General features: G+C 37.2%; 1 protein-coding gene across 1 annotated transcript in view; it reads left to right on the top strand.

The window, feature by feature from the left end:
* Positions 1-24,397, top strand: part of ADGRL4 (adhesion G protein-coupled receptor L4) — a 707,438-nt gene that overhangs the window by 610,827 nt on the left and 72,214 nt on the right. Inside the window, exons 11-13 of the mRNA XM_044085751.1 lie at positions 2,752-2,972; positions 3,059-3,125; positions 21,787-21,878. Of these exons, the coding sequence (XP_043941686.1) occupies positions 2,752-2,972; positions 3,059-3,125; positions 21,787-21,878 (380 nt within the window). The remainder of the gene's footprint in view (positions 1-2,751; positions 2,973-3,058; positions 3,126-21,786; positions 21,879-24,397) is intronic.

Genomic DNA, 24,397 nt, shown 5'->3' with positions numbered 1-24,397 from the left:
AAAGGTATACAGCAGAAGGGCACTGCTGCCTTTGATAATAACCAAGTCCTGACACACCTAAGTAAACTTTACACTGTACAGCTATAGCTCAGAATTGCAGTCATTGGAAAACTATGATTTCGCCAACCTCAAACTAAGTCTAGTGCCTTTCTGTGCATCAATTGACAACAATTATTTTGTGCAAGTAAAAACACACACACACACACATAAACACACACAAACACACACACACACACACACACACACACACACACACACACACACACACACACACACACACACACACACACACATTTTTTTCAAGAATGGAACGATAAATGTTATCCCCTCCAACATTAGCCCCCTCCTTCCTAAGCATCATTAGTATCAGGTAGACATGCATATGAAACAGGCACACATCTTACTGCTTACCCTTAACGTGAATCAATCTAAGAGTAGTCAAATGACGGGGACTAACTATCTCTGCTAACTCTTCTAAATCTGCTACCTCTGTTTGTATGCTTCTGCCAGCACATCATATCCCCATTGTACTAGCAAGTGTTCTTGCCACTTTCTTTGCCTTTCCTTCTGGATCATACTCTCCGTTGCTCCCTCATTTCCTTTTCTCCACTTATGTTCTCCACTCTCCACTCCATTAACTGCCTCTCTTCAATTTCCATCTACCTTTTTTTGGTATTTCTTCTCTTCCACATTTTTTTTTCTTATTGCTTTCTTGCATGCATACTCTCATTGCTGTCACTGTCACAGTGTCACCTCTTCAGTGCTGTACCAAGCCAACCCCTCCATTTGCTCCAGGTTCCTCCATTTTCTACTCCTCTAAATTGCTTCCTCATTCATTCTTATTTTTCTCTAGCTTCTACCACTTTCTCTGTCCCTTTCTATCTCTCATTAAAGGCACAGTCACCCTGGTGTATCTTTCTACTTCCTAGTTCAGCAATGTTCATAAGAATTTAATATTCACACAGTAGCTTTAAAATCAACATTGTATAAATCAGATCTTACAAATACACTGATGCACAACATTTAAGTTGATTATATCAATGCTGTCCTAACCCAGACCCTTCATAAATTATGACCATCAAAAGCACATTGCTGACTCACCTGGCTTTATCATCAGCTCTATAAACTTGATTTTCTACTCATCTACATTCTTTAACTAGATTTGTTAATCAATGCTTTAGGAACAATATGGCCTTCTTTATCCCCTGCTTAGTCAAAATCATGAATATATCCCTACCCATATGCACACACACACACACACACACACACACACACACACACACACACACACACACACACACACACACACACACACATAGACACACACATGGGCACACACAGACACACACACATAGACAAACACACACACACACACACACACACACACACACACACACACACACACACACACACATGCACAGACACATAGACACACACGGGCACACACAGACACACACACACACACACACACACACACACACACACACACACACACACACATAGACAAACACACGCACAGAAATGCACACACACACACACACATGCACACACACACATGCACACGCACACACACACACACACACACACACACACACACACACACACACACACACACACACACTCATAATACTTGAGAAATAGGTTTGTTTCTGATTCCAAACAGTGATGACCTAAAATTACAAGAACACGTTCCTTATCCTCTAAATCCAAAGTGACTCTCTGGTACCAGAATCTGTGTACTACTTGGAGATGATTGAGAAGCTGCACAATACTTTTTGTTGAATTTGTCCCCACATGCATCAAGGAAGTATTATTACATCTGATAAATACAGGGAGCAGTTCACATTAGAGGTGTAAAACTAACAATTGTAGTTATCCATCATTACAGTTTGTGTTTTGTAACAAAAGACAGGAAGAAAAAGAATTGTCTATATGCTAGAAGATATTAAATTAAAGATAATAAGATTAGTAATTTGGTTTTCGTTTGTAGTGATAAATGCTGCATATCACTTAGTGTTGCTACCTCCTGCATTTATGGTCAGATCAGTCTGTAGTTTACTTGTTTTTCCTAGATTCATTTATATTTCACTGGGTATGTCGGTTTCTCCACACTTCCCAAACCATATATGTTCATTGGTTACTCTAGGATGTCCAGGTTTTCAGCATTTGTCCTTCACATGCAGTTCTAGCTGTACCTAAAAAGGACATTTTGCCTAGATGGTTAAAGGATACAAAATAAAAGCATGAAAGTGATCAGATACACTACAGAATGCTAAGCTTTTCAATTAATTTGATAACGGCTATTTAGAGCAAAGCCAGTGGCACATTATGATGCAACATTGTACAGAACTCCTTGTACAGTAAACTGTTCACACTGCAGTTTTCTCAGAAAGCTAAATCATATATTGACTAAATATAGCATGTAGTTTGATACATTCTGTAGCCCAATGGAAAAAATAGAAAGTAATGGATTTTAAGATACTGAATCATTGCTTTTAACCAAAGTCCTCAGGCATGCTGCATGACCCTTCTTTGAACTATTTCATAGTAATGATGGTATATATAATAGTCATCTAGAATGTGAAATTGTAAAATTGTATTCTCAGACTTAAAATACAGCAAATAAATATCAGTGAAATCCTTATTTGAAATGGTCAGATGAATGCAGAGCTAAACGACAATTACCTTGCAGTTTCTTCAGCCTTACTAATCACACAGACAAATAATATTGTTTTCCTTGTTTTTTCCCAGCTCATGTGTTCTATTATTGCCGGATTATTACATTATTTCTTTTTATGTGCATTTGCTTGGATGTGCATTGAAGGAATTCATCTTTACTTAATTGTTGTTGGCGTTATATATAACAAAGGTTTCCTTCACCGAAATTTCTATATTTTTGGATATGGCAGCGCTGCAGTTGTAGTCGGAATTTCAGCAATCCTTGGATACAAGTATTATGGCACTGAAAATGCGTAAGTTATTCATTTATTTTCATATCCTTTTGCTCAAGAGCAAGGTCAGAAATGAACATTGAAATATGTTTGTCTGCTGTTAACAGATGCTGGCTAAGTACAGAAAACAACTTTATATGGAGCTTTATAGGACCAGCTTGCCTTATCATCCTTGTGAGTACTTTTAATTTTATTTAAATATTATATAAGCATAATGCACTTTGTACTGATTGCTTAGTTATAACAGAAACACCAGCATAATATAGAGTATGTGATGGCATATAATCGTTTTCTCATTAAGGACGTTACATTAAAGAACAGCAGATGTAAGACTTTTAGACTGCTTCACATTTTTTCACCAATTGTCATCCCAGTGGATGAAGAAAATACCAGTGGTGCTCCGAAAATTCAGTTACACGTCATAAAATACCACGGCCTGATAATAAGTAGTCTCATACACTTTCAGTGTTTGCTTCATTGTGTTGTGGAAATAGACTTGCTTTATGAAATGTTTGTAGCATCACTATTTATATGAGCCATATCAGTTTGCAAGAGCAGGAGTGTGATGGAATTTGCATGCCGAGATACATAATTCCAAATAATCTCATATAGCTGTCCATGGCAAGAATAGCAAATACAATGAAAAAATGCCAGACATGTTTCTCTTTAGGGACTAGCAGACACAGAGAAGATTCCTTTTGCAACTTCACTGTCAAACGAATTATTAGAAAGGAAACAGATGTCACGTCCCTCTTACAATAATTCTTCTGATCACCTTACAGATAAAGGTTGTGCTGAAGACATGTGTATGCATATTTATGTTTGTATATACATGGTGTGTTGGGACACAACCTTCCGAGACAAGTATTTCATTTTCCAGGAGGGCATGAATGTCAGATACTGTCACATGAGCTGAAATCTATCGACTTGCATTTAATGTCTAAAGTTTGCTTGCGCTATGTACAGCAATGGGGATGAAATTACCCTAGATATTTAAAGATTTTCTACAATTCCCAAGACTTTTGTGTGTATCATTTTAATTCCTGCTTGTCAACTAGAATATTTATGTATGTAATGAAGTGAAAATGGTAGAATATTAATACCTTTTTGTGTGTTATAACGCAGAAATACAAGTTAGGTGAATCAGTATTAGTAACTGAAGAATTAGTAAGGTTCACTTGCTTAATACTTACCAAATTATTTTGGAAAACTGAATAGAGGAACTAACTTGCCTGCTAAATTTGCTTTTCAATGAGATTTGAGAAATGAGTCACAGCATCAAAAACTGTTTAAATTATACTATGAATAACAAACAATGAAAACAACAGAAATTAGTAAGCAGTTGATAAAACAGTTTTACTACTAATGTTTCAGAGACAGTGTTTTCTGATACAGCTTTAGCACAGCCACTAAAGAAACTACATTTAGCAGGAGAGAAAATGATTTCACGTAACGAAAAATAATAAATACAAGACTTCATTCCCATTTTTTACAAGATTGTTTATTTAGCTCCAACTGTTTACTTCCTGCAGGGGAATTACATTGGGATTTCTTTAAAAACAAAAAGATGATAGAATATTTGATATACTAAATTGTGTGCAATGTGCTTAAAGAAAAAAAAAACAAATGCCAGTGTAACAACTTCTTTTCCTGAAAACATCATTCTATCTGTACATTTTCAATAGATATTCAGGGCGGTTTATTGTCAGTACAGCCACTCTGCTCTTGTTATCAGAAAATATACTCAATCATCACTCTACAGAGGATGCCTGTTACATGAGCAGAGTTTTTTTCTGGTGAGATTGCTCTGAATAGATTTGCACTCTAATGATGTGACCTCTCTTTTCATTACAGTGGGAAGGGATTTTGTATCATATGTGTTAAGCTTATCTGTACAGAGTAATCAATTTAAGACATAAATGAAGATGATGTATTTCAGTTTGATGAACAGAGTTATTTCTTTAATATGTTCCCTGACCTATATATTGAGCATAACTATTATGAAAAAGGCAGTGCAAAAATTAATCTTTCTGTGGAACCTAATTTTAGAGAGACTAATAACCACTCACTGTGAAATTATTTTTATAGCAGTGATTTGCTTATATAATAAAATTAACACATTTCAAAAGAAGTAATATAGTGCACTTGAAAAAATCTTCTAATGCTATGCTGGTATCAAAAAGAAATGCTGTAGCTTAAATTATATTTATTATGGAGATTGGCATGTATGAATACAACAATGTGAGGTTGTCATTGTTTTAAATCTGAAGTGAAATCATTTGATACTTTAAACTATTATAATTTATTCATCATTTAACAATTATTGGTGGCCTTTATTCCCTCATTAGTTACACTGTTAAGGCATTATTTGCTGATGCAAAATTTTGTCTCAGATTGTGGCTGAAAATGTTTATTTTGATTATTTTGCCTATACATTTACTTATTTGATCTGTTTTATTTGTATATTTAATATAAAAATAAAAAAACATGTAGAAAACCAAAAAGAAAAGAAAAAACATTTAAAAACACCAAACTAACACTTTATTAAATACGCAAATGTAACTGGTAAGTGCTTTCATTCAGCATGAAGTAGTTACATTTGCATATTTAATAAAGTGTTAGTTTGGTGTTTTTAAACTGTTTTTCAGTTTTCTTTTCTTATGTGTATGTTTGTTTGTGTGCATTTGTTATCCAGGGTGCAGTACATAATAACCTTTACTTTTTTTGCTCAAGAATCAGGAACAATGCCAGAAAATAAATAGGCATAAAGGTCAGAGAATAGGAACACATTTTAAATATTTTTGTAATTCACTTAAATAGTTAATAGAACAGTGCAGGTTTTGCATCAACATGCATTTTCTGAACAATAAGAAATAAGAAATTGTATACAGCATTATTAACTGACTGCAATTCTCCATAATTTACCAGAATATGACATTTTAATGAGGAACAGAATAAAAACATAAAGCAAAATGAGGGACATCTAAAAGGGATCGATATTAGAACATCGAATGTTCAAAGTATGGAACACTCTGCAGGACTTCAAAGTGCTTTTTTTGAGATCGCAGTACAGTGAAGATTGGAATATTTGCCCTTTTCTCACTGTAGTTCGATCTCGGAGTTAGAATATGTATTTAGCGGGGGGGGCAGAGCATAGCCCCCCAGAATAATGAGTTTGAGGTCCTGCATTTTCGGTCTTTAGAGCATTCAATATTGTGACATTTGATGTTGTAATATATACCTTTTGAAAGCTAGGTGTACTGATATTCATGAATCCTCTTTGGTATCAGCCTGAAAGCACTGTCTGGGTAAGTGACTTCACACACTAGACAAATGCAGGCTGATGGAATCAATTCCTGCACTACAGGAAGCAACTTGCTAACAGGTCATAGTTTTAATCATCAGTTCTAAATACTATTTAGGAAATAATAAATCATTCATTTGCTCACATTCTAATAATTCATAATTCTTTGGTATGGTGTCTGTTCAGTAGAGTGCCAAGAAAGGTTAAATCTGAGCATTATTTCAGAATGTACACCATTAGTAAGTGTTTAAGAACAATCCGAAATGTACATGTGGTCAACCAGACATCCTGTTTAAAACATGGCTGATGTGTCCTTATTAAATGTAGATGACTGAAAAATATAATGCAGAAACTAAATAAGCCCTACACATATGCCTTTGCATCACATGATCACATAGATTACTACTTCACTTCTGGATATGATTTATGCAGATCTTTGTTACTCACAGCTTGGTATAAGAGATTAAGGCTACAAGCTGCTAACTGACTTAATCCTGTAGTTCTGAGTTTAATTCCCTCACTCTGCCTCTGCCTCTTCTGTGAGTCTGAGTGTGCCATGTAACCAGGCAGTACTTCAGGGTCACCGCAAAAACAAACCTTCTATTTATTGGGTTTGCCTACCTAACAAATACGTATGTGAACAAGAAAGTCCTCTCATTCCTATCACAAGTTAATCAAAGTGGGCTTTACAAGGAGATCATTGAGCTAAATAGTTTGGAGGGAAAGAATCAGAAGGGGAGAGGCCATTTGACCAGAATCAAACTGCGTGAATTGGTATATCAAAAATCTATACTAAAGGAAATAAAATTATCTACCATATAACATGTTATGATCAATCTGTCCTAGCAGCTGAGCAAACACAAGTGCAGTAAATGTATCAGTTCTTAGTAATATGTATTGATTGCTGTATTTGTTTACAAGGAAGCAAGGCATAAGATTGTAATAGTCAGTGGCCAGCAAAGTAATAAAACACAGTTATGATTAATAGGGGTTCATATATAATGTAGAATGGCTAAAACAAATGACTGTTCATGTGAATAATGTAACAATTTCTAAGAAAAGTAATGCTTCCATAGTCACACAAACTACTAAAAAAGTAATAAATTCGGCATTATGTAATCATGCAGCTACAAGAGCTATAGAAAGGAAGATGTTGCATGTTATCATGTCTACTTTTGTTAGGAGTACAAGTCGGAACTAAGCTGGCGTCTTCATGTTTGGCATCTTAGTGATTTTTTGTGAGTCTTTGGGAAAGTCTCACAAACCATCTTTTCTTTTATATTTGATTCATACTAACTAGTACTTTAATTGCAACCAGCTTTATGAATGCTTCAGAATAGCTCCTAGCATGCTTCTGCAATGACAGTCACATTCATAGGTTCATAGGTTCATAGGTTCATAGGTTTATACTAGGCTATCTGCCCTAAGGCATTTATAAGCCTAGCCCAAATTATTGTGGCTTACGCCACCCCTTATATGAAAAAATACTGTGCCTATTAGTTTGTTGTGCCTCTGTCCAGCAGTGACCCAGAGATGATTCCCGGGGTAAACCTACGATCTCCCATCCACAGGTCTAGATTTCTCTTGAACAGAGTCAGCGAGGTGCTCTGCCTCACATGGACCGGGATTTTATTCCACAGCATAGGGAGTCTCTGAGTGATAAATCTATCCCTCCAGCACGTCCTATTTATATCCGTGCTAAGGTTTAAGTCGCTTGCTCTAGTGGTTTTGGTGGATTTGGATTTTTGAGGTGGAGCATGTCCATTAATTCCGGGTTGGACATGGCCTTGTATGTCAGGCACATGTCACCTCTGAGCAGGCGGTATGCGACTGAATAGAGCTGGAGTTTCTTCAATCTGGCAGCATATGACAGATTTTGGAGTCCCTTTATCCTTTTGGTGAGGAACTTTTGGGGTCTCTCCAATTGCTGCAGATGTCGGGTGAGATACATCCCGAATGGGGCATTGTACTCGATCATTGGTCTGATAAGTGAAGAGTACAGGGGAACAATGACCTCACTAGATCTGGATGTGAATCCCTTCATGATCAGGTGGGCAATGTAGAAGGTCTTTCTAACCACTTTAGCAATGTGAGTGTCAAAAGAAAGGCCACTGTCAACCTGGGTCCCCAGGTCCCTGATAACCTCTTCTGTGCTTAGTGGATTGCCACCTATATGGTAGCTTGGGGTTACCTTGTTTTTCCCGAAGGGTATGACTATACATTTTTGGCATTTAACTTCAGGCCATGGCTCTGGCACCAGCTATCTGTTTCCGTGAGTCCCTTCTGAAGGATATCAGTGTCCGATGCACTTTCCACTATGGCCCAGTTTGCAGTCATCTGCAAACTTTGTCAGCCAAAGTCCTCCCATGTTGGCCTGTACTTCTGAGAAGTAGATGCCAAACAATAGGGGCAAGGACCGAGCCCTGTGGGACACCACTTGTTACCGGCTTGGAGTCTGACACAGCGCCAGCAACTCTAACCCTGTGGGTTCTGTCCTTAAGCCAGTTTGCAACCCATCTTGTGACATATGGGTTTACATTTAAGCTGGTAAGTTTTTCTACAATACCCGAGTGGGGTATTGTGTCGAAAGCCTTGCAAGGTCAAGGTAGGCTGTATGGACTGCCTTTCCCTCATCAATGGCCTTGGTGACTATTTCGAAGAAGTCGACCAAGTTCAAAAGACATGATCTTCCCTTGACAAAGCCAAACTGGGTCAGGTCCAATGTCTGCAAGTCCCCTATATCTTTGTTTATGAGCTCCATTATGATCCTCTCCATAGCTTTGCAGACTAGACTTGTTAAGCTTATGGGGCGGTAATTACCAGGGTCACCTTTGTGGAGTGGGACCACAGTTGCCGTACGCCACTCCTTGGGCACGTATCCTGTGGTAAGGCTGAGATTAAACAGCTGCCTTATGTGCGGGTTTAATTCCTCATTTAGCTCGTAGCACACAGCCGGGGACACCATCCGGTCCCATTGATGCTGTGTTTTTAGCTTTAGAGAGAGCAGCTTTCACCTGCGCATTTGAGATGTCCGGGAGGCTACACTCGGCTGGGATAGTTATCTCTCCTTTAGGGGAGAGGGGTGAAGTTTGCACTGAACCTGTCTGCCAGTATGTTGGCAATGTCTGTGGGTTCAGTGATTTTTGTATCATTTTGGACTAATTCTGAGCATATCTGTGAGTTTCCACCCAGGTTCCTAACATAGCTGAAAAAGGCCTTATGATTGTCCTTTGAATCCATGGCAATTTTTCTCTCAAAATTGGCCTTAGTTGATTTTATGAGTGCTCGTATTTTTTACTAATAATGATCAGGGGTGACTTCCCTTTTATGGATTTTGTTCTATCATGTAATAGCTTTCTCCTCTTATTGTAAAGTTTGTTAATGGCTGGGGTCCACCAGACTGGACGTTTGCCCTTTGTGGAAAGAGTCTTGGTTTTATTTGGGATTGCCTGATCCATGCAGTCCTGGAGGTGTTCATAGAAGGCATTTGTAAGGGCTTCCGCAGCTTGGGTTGTGGTTTCCTCTGACTCAGGGGCCTTGAAGGATACCACACCAGTCTTGAGTAGTGTGAAGTTTGCTTTAGAGAAGTTCTTCACTATGGTCTTTTTGTTTGGGGTGGGGGCGATGTGGATTTCCAGTGAGATTAGTTTATGATCAGATCTCACCAATGAGGGATATACTTCCGTGTGGAGCATTTTGTCCCCATGTTTGTGACAATGAGATCTAGTATATTTTCTCCTCTCGTGGGAACAGTGACTAGCTGTTCCATGGCATTTGAATTTATGAACTCCAGGAACCGTTGGGCTAGAAAGTTAGGGCTTGAGTAATGTTCCCAGTCTATATTCGGTAGTTGAAGTCACCCAATATGATGGTGTTTGGAGATACATTTATACCCTCCAGTGTCTTCAGGAAGGCTGTGTGGGGTTCCTGAGTTTGAGAGGGTGGCCTGTAGCATGCTACAATTTGTAGAGCAGTTTTGCCTATTGTTAGTTGCACCTGGACGGTTTCCGAAGCTTCATGCGTTGCCACCAACCTGGAGGTGTGAGTATCCTTTATGAATATGGATACACCCTCCTTTTGTGGAGTGGTCCGGGTTTTGGGGCGGAATGCATGATATGAGGTAAAACCTAATAGTGCCGGGGTGCTCTCAGGAGCCTTGAACCAGGTTTCAGTTACAGCACAGACATCGATGTTCTCCATACTGAGAAGGGCCTCGAGTGCGTGCATTTTGAGATTTAGACTTCTGGCATTGAGCAGCATTACCCTCAATTTCTTCCCATTTTTGTTTTCTATGGTGGTAGGTTTAGAATTTGAGCCTTGCCTAAAAAGGCACTATGGGGTGGCAAGAGCCTTAGCCAATATCCGGAATCCCAGGGTGACAGGTGCAAGCCGTCCCTTGCGTGGCTTGTCAAGCATGTCATCCCAGGCAGACAGACACTGGATCCCCTTTGAATGACACCAGACATTAAGCCAATTGTTAAAGCTGATCATCTTGTCTCTATATTGTGGCATCATTCTTGGTGAAGGAAGGATACTGCTCAGGGTTAGGGTCATACCTGCCTGGGCTACATAATCAGAGAACTCCTCTATGTCTCTTTTCATGCAGTCCAGGGAGGTACGTCTCAGGTCGTTCACACCAGCATGGACAATGACTGTGTCATATTTGTACTTGCTGTGGAGTGACCCGAGTGCTTGTGTTATGTGGCGGATTCTAGCCTGATAGGCAGCTTACTGTGACCCTCTCCTTGTTCAGCCTGGTGAGTGGGACGCCAGTGTGTCTGACTATGGAGTCACCTATGACAAGTATGTTTGGTGTTGTATTTGGCCTTAAGGGCTGTGACTGCTTTGCACACTGCTTTTGTGGTTTATGTGTTGCTTGTGGGGTGTCTTGAGGTAGCAGTTGTTTGGGTGTCTGCTTTGGAGGCCTCTGCTGTTTAGGTAAATTTTACTCAGAGCCTCCGAGTATGTCTTTGTGTGTTTATGTGTTTGATTCAGTGGAGTGGTAGCATTATGTGAGGCTGGTTTTGTGGTGTGTGTAGTTGCCTTCTCCTCCTGTCTGGTCTTGCCAGTCCTGAGTTGAGAGAGCTCAGCCTCCAGTTTGGCTAAATAGCTGCATCTCTCGCAAGTATTTGTGTTATGTGGGAGGAGGAGAGGGTTGTCTGTGTACATGAGGCAGTTATAACATTGCCTCAAGATTCCCAGATTCACCAGCTGGACCAGAGAGGAGATTGACAACTGACCTTTGGACATGCTAGAATAATATTGGGAAATCCTTAATTGAAAACAAGGGCCAGTGGGGAGTGAGGGTGTAGTGCTTTTAATTTTAGTGCTGACTTATATAATTGCTTTAGTGAGCAAGTGCCAGGTAACTTGAGTGCAATGTGATACAAGTAACTAAATGCAAAACGACAAACAGTAACTTTCTTTCAAGTGAAACAAGGAAATAAGTACAGTAAGCAATGCAGATATCACTAGTGATCCACAGAAGCTGAGAAGTTGCGTATTAGGTGAATTAGCTTCCAGGAAATAACAAGCAAACAAACAACAAGTATATAAACAAAGCTAGATTCAGTAGGCCTGGATCTAGTCTATGCTAGAGCAAACAAGGTGAACCAATTTCAGTAAGATACAGTTCAAATATTCAGGCACTATAAACCTTTAACCAGAAAATTCCCAGCTCAGACGGGCAGAGTCCAGCCTCTTCTCCCACAAGAGTGCAGTCCACGAACCTTCTTAATGTAAAATAACTGGCCTGAAGCCCAAGTGCCTAAACCAGAACTAATACACTTGGACACTGGGCTCTCAATCAGCAGTTCCCAACTTAGAAGGATGAAAGCTACCTGTCCTGCCACCACAGTGCTTGCCACAAACCTTCCTAATGTAAAACAACTGGTCTGAAGCCCAAGTGCTTAATCCAAAAGACTTGAATGATAGCTACACTTTAATCAAGTTACAACCAAGCAGTAATAAATACCATTGAATACTTTAGAGAATGTCTGGATTAGTGCTCAAGTTACACAAACAAAGCTAGATCCAGCAGGCCCGAATCCAGTCTATGCCACAGCAAACAAGGCGCACCAACTTCAGTAAGAAACAGTTCAGATATGCATGCACTATAAGCCTTTAACCAGAAATTCCCAGCTCAGAAGGGCAGAGTCCAGCCTCACCTCCCACAAGAGTGCAGACCACGAACCCTCTTAATGTAAAATAACTGGCTTGAAAGCCCAAGTGCTTAAACCAGAATTAATACACTTTTAGAATAACAGACACTGAGCCCTCAATCAGCAGTTCTCAACCTAGAAGGATGTAAGCTACCTGTTCTGCCACAACAGTGCAGACCACAAACCTCTCAGTGCAAAACAACTAACTGGTCCGAAGCCCAAGTGTTTAAACCAAAAGGCTTAGAATGAGTTACACCAAGCAGTAATAAATACAATTGAGTATTTTAAGATGATGCAAAAGTAAAAGAAGTAGGTAAAACACAAGTACAGTAAAAGCAGATGAAAAGTTTTTTTTTTTCTGAACAAGTGCTGAGATCAAAGAAACATATTTGAGTGCTGAAACTAGAAAACTGGCTAGTTACAAGAAAAAAAACAAGCTAGAAGGCTTCCCTCAAACACAGAAGGTCTTGGTCGCACAGATGACTACAAATAGTCTGTACCACTTAACAAGAAAGGCAGGAAATAAGCTTAATTTTTTTTTTTTTTCTATTTCCCAGATGCTCTCTTTGTACACAGTAGGAGTGCCTGAAATCAGAATATGATCTCACTGCACTCAGTTGAGTGAGCAAATGAGATGGGCCCAGAGGCAGGCTGAGGGGCGGGCAGTTTCAATGCCACTATAACCAGTTAAAAATTCCTTCAACACTCCTTCATACACAGTTTAAATCAATTTAAATACTGTATTTTTTAAAAGAAAAAGTGCATAAAAAGGTACTTAAATTCTCTTATACGTCCAGTTGAATATAACCAAGTTCTTAGCTTGCCAAGCTGAAGTTTTAAAGCAGGAATTATTTCACATGCACCAGTTTAAATATGCAAGGACAGGAAATCACTGAATGTGGCTACCCCCACACCTGTAATTACTAGCAAATAACAAAATTCAGCCAACACTAGCTTTTAGTTCAAGTTACTGAAGAGCAGAGTAACCAGTTAATTCCTTCAACACTCCTTCATACACAGTTTAAATCAATTTAAATACTGTATTTTTAAAAAAAAAAGTGCATAAAAAGGTACTTAAATTCTCTTATACGTCCAGTTGAATATAACCAAGTTCTTAGCTTGCCAAGCTGAAGTTTTAAAGCAGGAATTATTTATGCACCAGTTTAAATATGCAAGGACAGGAAATCACTGAATGTGGCTACCCCACACCTGTAATTACTAGCAAATAACAAAATTCAGCCAACACTAGCTTTTAGTTCAAGTTACTGAAGAGCAGAATAACCAGTTAAAAATTCCTTCAACACTCCTTCATACACAGTTTAAATCAATTTAAATACTGTATTTTTAAAAGAAAAGTGCATAAAAGGTACTTAAATTCTCTTATACGTCCAGTTGAATATAACCAAGTTCTTAGCTTGCCAAGCTGAAGTTTTAAAGCAGGAATTATTTCACATGCACCAGTTTAAATATGCAAGGACAGGAAATCACTGAATGTGGCTACCCCACACCCGTAATTACTAGCAAATAACAAAATTCAGCCAACACTAGCTTTTAGTTCAAGTTACTGAAGAGCAGAATAACCAGTTAAAAATTCCTTCAACACTCCTTCATACACAGTTTAAATCAATTTAAATACTGTATTTTTAAAAGAAAAAGTGCATAAAAGGTACTTAAATTCTCTTATACGTCCAGTTGAATATAACCAAGTTCTTAGCTTGCCAAGCTGAAGTTTTAAAGCAGGAATTATTTCACATGCACCAGTTTAAATATGCAAGGACAGGAAATCACTGAATGTGGCTACCCCCACACCTGTAATTACTAGCAAATAACAAAATTCAGCCAACACTAGCTTTTAGTTCAAGTTACTGAAGAGCAGAATAACCAGTTAAAATTCCTTCAACACTCCTTCATACACAGTTTAAATCAATTTAAATACTGTATTTTTAAAAGAAAACGTGCATAAAAGGTACTTAAATTCTCTTATACGTCCAGTTGAATATAACCAAGTTCTTAGCTTGCCAAGCTGAAGTTTTAAAGCAGGAATTATTTCACATGCACCAGTTTAAATATGCAAGGACAGGAAATCACTGAATGTGGCTACCCCACACCTGTAATTACTAGCAAATAACAAAATTCAGCCAACACTAGCTTTTAGTTCAAGTTACTGAAGAGCAGAATAACCAGTTAAAAATTCCTTCAACACTCCTTCATACACAGTTTAAATCAATTTAAATACTGTATTTTTAAAAGAAAAGTGCATAAAAAGGTACTTAAATTCTCTTATACGTCCAGTTGAATATAACCAAGTTCTTAGCTTGCCAAGCTGAAGTTTTAAAGCAGGAATTATTTCACATGCACCAGTTTAAATATGCAAGGACAGGAAATCACTGAATGTGGCTACCCCCACACCTGTAATTACTAGCAAATAACAAAATTCAGCCAACACTAGCTTTTAGTTCAAGTTACTGAAGAGCAGAATAACCAGTTAAAAATTCCTTCAACACTCCTTCATACACAGTTTAAATCAATTTAAATACTGTATTTTTTAAAAGAAAAAGTGCATAAAAAGGTACTTAAATTATCTTATACATTATATTACCTTTTGATGGTGGCAGGCAAATGACTGGGGAGGGACCATCTTGGTGAAAAGACATCATTTGTCAGCACAGCAGAAGTACTCGGTGAGCTGCAAATTTCATCAGTGGGATTAAGAAAGGCATATTTTTATCTGTTATTCTAAGAAGCAGAACTTGACATTTTTAATAAGGGATTCTAATGAGGATAACAAAGGGACCTGGAAGATTAAATCAGCGGGTTTCAGATATTGGCAGAAAAATGTATCCCCCAGCCTTACTGGACATTCAGGGAAACTAAAAGAAGACTACCACCTTGATAGTTTCCAAGAAAACTGTGCTACATTAGACTGTAGTGGTGATTTTATCATGAAATATACACACATTTTTGTCATAGTCTTGATAACCGCCATTAGTCCAGTCATCTATAAAATTATTTGATCAGTAAAGTGACATGTTTAATAAAAGCAATTTTATTTTTTCAGCCTTATCTAGTCTTTTCTCAAAAGGAAATTCAGATTCAGGAAAAAATGTAAATGCTTTGCAATAAGTAACTTTTACATACCCTGCACTGTCTCTTATTAGGTGATATCCATCTAAATTTAAGCCCAGTTGTAACCAAAATCACCCTGAAGCTGGAAACTAGTCAGAAGATATATATTTTGGGTCTATATTAGATGAGCGACCGTTCCGATGTTCGAATCATAGATGGTCGACATCATATGATCGAATGTTGGAAAGGTCAAAGGTGAAAGTCAACAGCTTTTCACATGCAGAATGGGAAATTTTCCCTTTCTGCACTAAAGTGTGTTCTTGGAGTTGGTATATTTAAGTAGGGGGGTATGGGGGGTGCAGCCCCCCCACGTGGGTGGTGCAGGGGGGTTTGCCTCCCTGCTCAGAGTGGTAAGGTAAGTTTTTTTTTATATTATTATATAATTGATGTTTCGAACTTCACTCATATGAGTTCGCTCATGTGAGGTTTGAAGTTTTGAAACTTCGACTATATAATATAGAGCCTATATTTCAACCCTGAAAATAGCCCAAGTAAATGCCAGAATCATGGGATATAAAATAAATATTGCTAATGTCTAGATTACATTTTACCTGCTTCATTGACTTACTGTAACACAGACCTGGTAAAGACCTACAAACACTAATTCTGAATTTGTTATATTTGGCTAGGATATACAAAGATCCAAAAGAAGTAATAAAGATAAAGGGGAGTTGCCTTACTCTATAAGAACAATCTAAATTGTTTGCTATCTGAAATATAGTTTCTTATGTCCATGCAGTAAGAACATACATTGGATCAAATCATAATAAATAAAATAAAAACTTCTGTCTGTAGCCTCCTTATTCATTCCTTGTGGTACAGAGTAAATTATAGCTGATGAAGCTTTTCACTGGCTCACCATGAATGTCATCTAAGTTTACCATTTTTCTTGATAATATCAATGATGGAAAGCAGTCCATTAATAAATGTAGCCACCATTTGGTCCAGTTATATGGTCTTACTCAGGTCATAAGTCTGACAAACAGGCCTGACAAACAGTTTACCAAGATTGCAATCTTTAAATCATATTACTGTTTGTGATTATGTCAGATTTGGACGGCTACTACTTATCAACATTTCCCACATGGAATCACGTAAACCATTAACAAAACCCAGAGATTTTGCACATGTAGGAGCATGGATACATCTGGTGTCTGTCCTTCTCCCAAAAACTGAAATCTATACAATTGGTTGGCTTTATACAGATTATCACTGGACACTGCTGTAAACCATTTTAACTTTACCTTTCTCGTGCTCTTAAACAGTATATCTCCCTTGTATAAGTGGCATGTTAGAACGGTATACATCTTCCATGGATTACCCTGGAACTTAAAGCCCTTCTGTCAATGAGTGATTGCCTAGAGACAGCCTAACACAGGATTAGATCTGATAGTGGCCTAGTTTCATTTTAACAGGCATGCAACAAAATGAAAGCTACTGGGTGATCTCCTCAAGCTTCATGAAGAAAGCTGTCATCCACACCGACTCTACAGACATTTATAGAAACTGTCAAAAATAAGTATTGTTCTGTCTCACAGAAGGCGCTTAAATGGTATTTAAGTGCAAGATGGTATGGTAGCAGTAAAGTAAACAATCAAAGAAATAAAATAAAATGACAGCCATTAAAACAGTTGAAGTTTTTGGGACTATCCCTATGGCAGATGACAGCATTGGCTTTACTCCCTCTGTAGAGGAATTATTGATATTTACATCTAAGATGGACATGGATGATGTAGCTGTCAATGTAGTGCTTTGCAACCAAATGGAAACCACATTGCTTATGTAGTTAAAAAAGGTGATGGAGGAGCAACTCAATAACTCATAGGTGATATTAACAATTACCTTAAAGATGTTTGAAGAAAAACTATAAGGCTTGAAGAAATAAATGCTTGACAGCAGTAACAGATATACAGATGAAGGTTTGGACTGTGTTTCACATATGACAGTAAGCTTATGGACCACTATGATTTTGCATCAGATTATATCAACCTATAAGGAGGTCGTCAGGTTCACTTGTACATGTCTGAACTTTTGGCTGGGTAATCTTTAAATACTTTTGTTATTTAAGTCCTGTAATACAAAGAAGCTGGCTTTGACTTAGCCTTGGCAATCAGGCAAATCTTGAAAGAGCAAAGGGGAAAAAAAGCCGCTTTGATAATGACTTTTCTTCTCTTTTCAGACTATTAGGCAGAGACTTCAGATTTTTGAGTTTACATGTAAACACTTTAAAAATTAAAATGTCAGTAGATATGGGGAATCTGTCAGAATGCAGTATTGATTTGTCTATTTGCAGGCTGTTTTTTTAAAGAGTGTTGCAGTTTGCCTGCCCTTAGGCTGAAGGATCTATGTAGCCTCCTCAGTTGCTTAGCAATGATATACAATTCCTGCCTGAGAAGCCCAACTGCCACATCTGCTTTAACCTGAAATAAGAGTCATGTAGTGGGGACTGGATCATTCTGTACTTCTCATGAAACTGCCTACACTTCAATCCAACTAGTCAAATTGGTAACTCAGAACAGTTGCCAGGCTAAGGAAAATGAGTGAGAATTTTCATATGTACCTTCTTTCCCCAGCCCAGCAATATACAGTTGTTAGCGGCATGATCCTGCCCGGCTTCTTCTGCAGGTGATAACCTGTCCTCTTATTAGTTTCACCTGTGCAGTGGACAAAGCCACATCCATCTCCCCAGGATAGGCAATCTGGTGTTTGCCACTCATGTTCATCCTTATTCATTCAGGCTGTAGTCAGGGCTTCATTCCTCTATACCATGGAGATAGAGACTTCAGTGATTATTTTTAATTAATCACCTTCCATACCTATCTTGTGGGATCTAGGTAAAATTTTTTCTTCTCAAGTCGTGATATAATCCAGCTATGTCCTTAGTGGGTATTATGCCTTATAAAAATTACTTGTTAGCAAAGTCACTCCTTTGATTAGACAAGATATATTATTAATTATCATAATCTGTTGTTGCTTCCACTTTCTTTTGGTCACTGCTTCTGAGTATTAATTTTATATGTATTCCTCTGTCATGAATGAGATTTTCTCTTCCCAGGATTCCACTGAAAACAGATCATCTCAACTGGACATTTCTTGTCAACCAATCAAATATCTTCTTAAACTGCAAAGTTTAGCCTAACATAAATAATGATATAGTTGATAATATAGAAAACACAGATAAAATATTCTGGTAAATTTTCTTTGGTTAACTTTGTCTGCATACTATCCCCCATCAGTTCTTGGATGCCTGGGTATCCCAAACATGATGGACGTATGCAAATCCATTGTGTTATGGATACATTAACTATGATTGATGGGGTAACTGCTTGAAGTAATGGATTTTTAACCTGCTGGGTGAAATGGTTCTTAATGAATACTTATTAACTCCAATGACTAATGAAGATTGATAAAACATGATACATGATCAAGTAAAATGTTGACTTTGCCTAGCTTGGCATTGATATTTATGAAATTGAATTCCCTTGAGTCCAATACCTGACAACTTCCAGAGGTACCCAACATTTTCTCTTTCAGCAGAGATTAAATTATTTTATATACAAAGCATTAAATATTATATTTAGACCATGACATAACTATCAACTGCCCCTGATTTTGCAGAAGTCCAGTGTTTTACCTCATATTTGTTCATAGTCTCTCATAAAAGGTTTGATTTCTGGTAAATCACTGAAGATTTCAGTCAGTCACGTCAGTCAGTAATGCTAAATATTAAACTTTCACTCTACTTATTCTTCAAAAAAATGCAACCAGGGTATATATTTTGCAGCACCTGCAGTCAGAAATGGCTGTTTTATGAATATTCACGACCTACATTCAGATTGTAGCAATTATTCAGGCAATGAATACATGCTATATATGCAAGAACCAGAAATAGGGGTAAACATGAATTACATTTTAGGTGGGATTTGATACTTTTTCTCTGGGGTCTGGGGGAGTATTAATGTTTTACTCTATTACTACTTTGTGTTGTGCAAATGTTTTCTATTCTTTACTGAGATTAAATTGGAATTCTGGCAAAGAATAAGCTGGAGCATGATTATATATATATATATATATATATATATATATATATATGGTTCTATCTGACTACGTCGACAAGTCAGAACGGAAGATCGAAACGGAGAAGACCGACGGATCAAAAACGCTGAGAACATCGACATGGGAAAAGGCTGTGGATGTATGCGTAGTGACGGACGTTAGGGTTAGGGTTAAGGTTGTAGGTAGTTGTGTATGTGAGGTTTAGTGTTGGTTTGTAAGGATTTTGGTGTGCTTGTGTTGTGTGTGTGCTTTTTGGACCGGGGATTTGTTTTGTTTGTTGCTTGTCGGGATTATGGTGTGTCGGGCATGTGAGGTTTCGTGTTTGTGAAATGTCGGTTATGTGGTGTCGGTGACTGTTTTGACTTGTCGACGTTGTAAGATAGATCCATATATATATATATATATATATATTGTGTGCGTGTGTCTATGTATATAGGTTTAGATCTGATCTACATGTATATACACACACGCTCTCTCTCTCTCTCTCTCACACACACATACACACACACACACACACACACACACACACACACACACACACACACACACAGACACAGACACACACACACATAAACACATATATATATATATATATATATATATATATATATATATCTATATATACATATATATATATATATATATATATGTGTGTGTGTGTGTGTGTTTTCTATCAAGCCTTTCTCCTAATCTTTCTTGATTCTTTACAGTTCACATCAAACTCTGTCATTTTCTACTGTTTATACATATATATGCATGCATAAATATATACACACACACACACACACACACACACATACACACACACACACACACACACACACACACACACACACACACACACACACACACACACACACACACACACACACACACACACACATATATGCATACATTAAAGCAGCTTCAAAATGCACACATTCCTCCGAAAATATAAAGGATGTTAGACTGCATTTTGAGCCATTTAGATACAAAAAAAACTAAAATGTTATTTTCCTTGATTTGGTATCTTGGTCGCAAAGACCTGCTTGGGTACATGCGTGTACCTCTTGTAATGATATGAGCAGGGCAGTTTATAAAATGAAATACATCATAGTACAATTTATTATGCTTCTCTCAAGATGAATACAAGATTGTATTTAACTAATATCAATATCAAAAAAGCAATGTATATTTCAAATTTTATTTAAGAGACTTGTCACTGTTTCAACAAGCAATCATATGACCCATGAGATTTCATAGCAACAGAAGAACAATTAAAAAATGTATCCTTTTTGAACTCTGTTTATCACAGGCATGGTATGTGCATTTCTGTGGGCTACACTACTACTCCGCGAATGAAAAGATCTCTAGATGCACCTCCCTGTGACTTGATTCCCTGACAGTGTTGGCATTTCCATTGAAAGGCATCATAGAGTCATGCAGGCACTAAATGTCATTTCTGGGTCTTTGCTCCTTGTTCCTTTTGTTAAGACTATGGAGCTGATTATGTTATTTAGGGAATGTGGGGATGCAGCAGGAGGGCTTACTCCCAGTAATTTCATGAATTTATTTATGGTGATTGTGTTTTAGGGTGTTATGGCTCAGGAAATTATCATTTGTCCACCTGTGGAAAAAACATGCATGTGTGTATGTATGTGTGCATAGCTGTTCATGTATGTCTGCTGGCATGCACACTTGTATCTGTACATAACAATGCTAGGTGAGAAATGCATATAGATTGAGTCATACAAAGAGGCAGCTACATAGAACAAGAAAAATACATTTCTCAAAGAGATATTGCAGCAAATGAATAAGCTATTACAAGTTTATACATGTCTATCTATAGTATGTGAACATTAAAAAAATGATAGAATAAGTTTTCCATTAGCATGAATTTTTTGAAGAGTATGAAGTCTAAAACTAAAAAGCCCGTCATTATTTTCTGACTTCCAACCTCAATGATTTCCCAATAATTTGCCAGAAAAACTGAAATTTATGAGGAACAGACCAAAAATATGAGGCAAAAATCTGGACATTCTGCGAAAATCTGGACAGTTGAGAGGTATGATCAGTTCATACAATATTTTGGTCATATGAATATATTTTAGGCTATAAAATCAACTGGTAGTTTAGCATGCTCTGTTATGCATACCTTCTGCTGCAAACTTCTTACTGAATATAATGAATATAATAATTACTTTTACAGGTTAATCTACTAGCATTTGGAGTAATAATTTACAAAGTATTTCAACATACAGCAGTGCTAAAACCAGAAGTGAGCTGCTATGAAAATATAAGGTAAGACATTTCAAAGTATTGCTTTAGCATCTGTTATTGCAAACTAGTGCATAAGGAATGGAATCCAAGCCATCGTCCATCTGTAGATATACATGAGCTTGGATGGAGGACATGATAGCATCTTCCCCACCAATGATCAAAAGTAAAGTGGAAGAGCTTGCAACTTATCAATACGACTTAGAAAAACAAAAAAGTACCGAAGCCAACACAGCTGAAGGTAAAACAATAAACTTTAATGCACACAAAAGAGAGTAAGCACTTTCACGGTGTGGTCTCACCGCTTCATCAGGCTGTTTTAAATTAGTAACAAATGCAGTTAAATACCATAAGTTAATTAATCAATTAAAGCAGTGATAAAAGCATCAATTATCTAAGAGAAAAATGTCACAACAAGAAAGCAGGCAAATGAAACATATAAAAAAGATAAAAAATATATATAAAAAATATGTATAAAAAACAATCCTATACTCAGTGTTTGAGAGGTCTAGCTGCTGCACAGTTAGCATTGCTGAACAAAGGTTTATCATTCGTCCCAGCCAGAGAAGCCAAGCTAACCAGTGTCTTAACTGATCTTAGATTGTTTGGTAGGACTATGCTATGCTACCTGACACTGTTAACACTGACACTGCTTCCTTTAGAAAACCCAGCACTTTTATCCCACCACCCAGTGCCAAGATAGAGACCTTTATTCAGACTTGTGAGAAGCAAATAAAAAGAGAATTCAAATTTATTAGAAAGAAGAGATACTTTAATCTTAATAACGATGAATATGCAGCCCTCAATGAACCCAAGCACTTGAAATCCTTAGAGATTAGATCAGCAGATAAGGGTGGTGGAATTGTTGTGTTAGACAAGGACTTGTTTTACCTTCAGCTGTGTTAGCTTCGGTACTGTTTTGTTTTTCGTAGTAGTTACTTGTTACTGTACTGATCTATTTTTATTCTCAGCATACTTTTTACACTTATCAGTATCACTTGCATGATCATTGATGGCTGTTTCTAACAGTCAATCATTGATATCATTATTTCTATTAAAGCATTTGCAGAGATTTTTTTTATTGAGTTGCATTTTTCTTTGTGTGACCATGGAGTCAGTATATAAGTAAGGAGGTGGAGTGAATAAAAAAAAAAAAGATTCAAAGTGGTTTCCTGTGCAAAATATACTTTTTCTTCTTGTCTGAGTGAAGCTTCACCAATTGCAGTTTTGTTTGGCAGTAACGTGATATTTCATATCGGACACTGTTTTGGCAGTAACGTGATATTTCATTTCAGACACTGTTTTGGCAGTAACGTGATATTTCATATCACTGTTTTGGCAGTAACGTGATATTTCATATCGAACACTGTTTTGGCAATAAAGTGATATCTCATATCGGACACTGTTTTGGCAGTAACATGATATTTCATATCGGACACTGTTTTGGCAGTAAAGTGATACTTCATATCGGACACTGTTTTGGCAGTAATGTGATATTTCATATAGGACACTGTTTTGGCAGTAACGTGATATTTCATATCGGGCACTGTTTTGGCAGTTACGTGATATTTCATATCAGACACTGATTTGGCAGTAACGTGATATTTCATATCGGACACTGTTTTGGCAGTAACGTGATATTTCATATCGGACACTGTTTTGGCAGTAAAGTGATATCTCATATCTGACACCGTTTTGGCAGTAACGTGATATTTCATATTGGACACTGTTTTGCACAGTTTAGTCTTTGCAGTTCATGTTTTTTTTTTGTATTAGAAACAGCCTGAAATTCTTAAATCTGGCATCTTCACATAATAGCTGCACATTTTCTCAAACCACCAAATAATGTCTGTATGTACACATTTCTGCAGTAATATATTTTACTAGCCTACTGTTTTTTTTAATTGCAAAACCCTAATAACAGCATAAATGAATTCAACATTGATAGAAAACTTAACTCATTGCAACACTAATAACATCTTGTTTCTTGCAACAGTTAAAAATCCAGTAAACTATCATCAGTACCTCTAGGATGAAGTTACAGATCTACTATAAATAAACAATGACCAAAGTCTAGACACATTAGTTTACTTACAGTACAATATACTGTATACATGTATACTAGACTCCACCCAGATGGAGGCATATACCCCTCAAAGAGAGATCTTCAGACTCACTATTGTCCTGAAGATGCTGCTCCTTTGTAAACATAATAATTTAGTATACCTCTGTAAGAGGTGTCCCTGATCATTTATTGGCAAGTTAACTGGAGACTTCCATTTGCAGGTGATAAATAGTTTAACTATGACAGGAACCTTTTCTGATACAGTCTTAGAGGATAGGCAGAAGAAGAAGAATGCAGTAACTAGACGGTTACCAAATAGTATATGGATATATTGTATTATATTATATTATATTATATTATATTATATTATATTATATTATATTATATTATATTATATTATGTTATATTATATTATACATAATAGTAAAGGAATGCAATAAGTCCTCTTTCTCTCTTATATGTTACCAGACAAGTTTAA

This window comes from Protopterus annectens, chromosome 10.part0 (genome assembly GCF_019279795.1).
Source record: "Protopterus annectens isolate FY-2018-M chromosome 10.part0, PAN1.0, whole genome shotgun sequence".
Taxonomy (NCBI): Eukaryota; Metazoa; Chordata; order Ceratodontiformes; family Protopteridae; genus Protopterus; species Protopterus annectens.
This window is presented reverse-complemented; position numbering and strand designations above follow the sequence as displayed.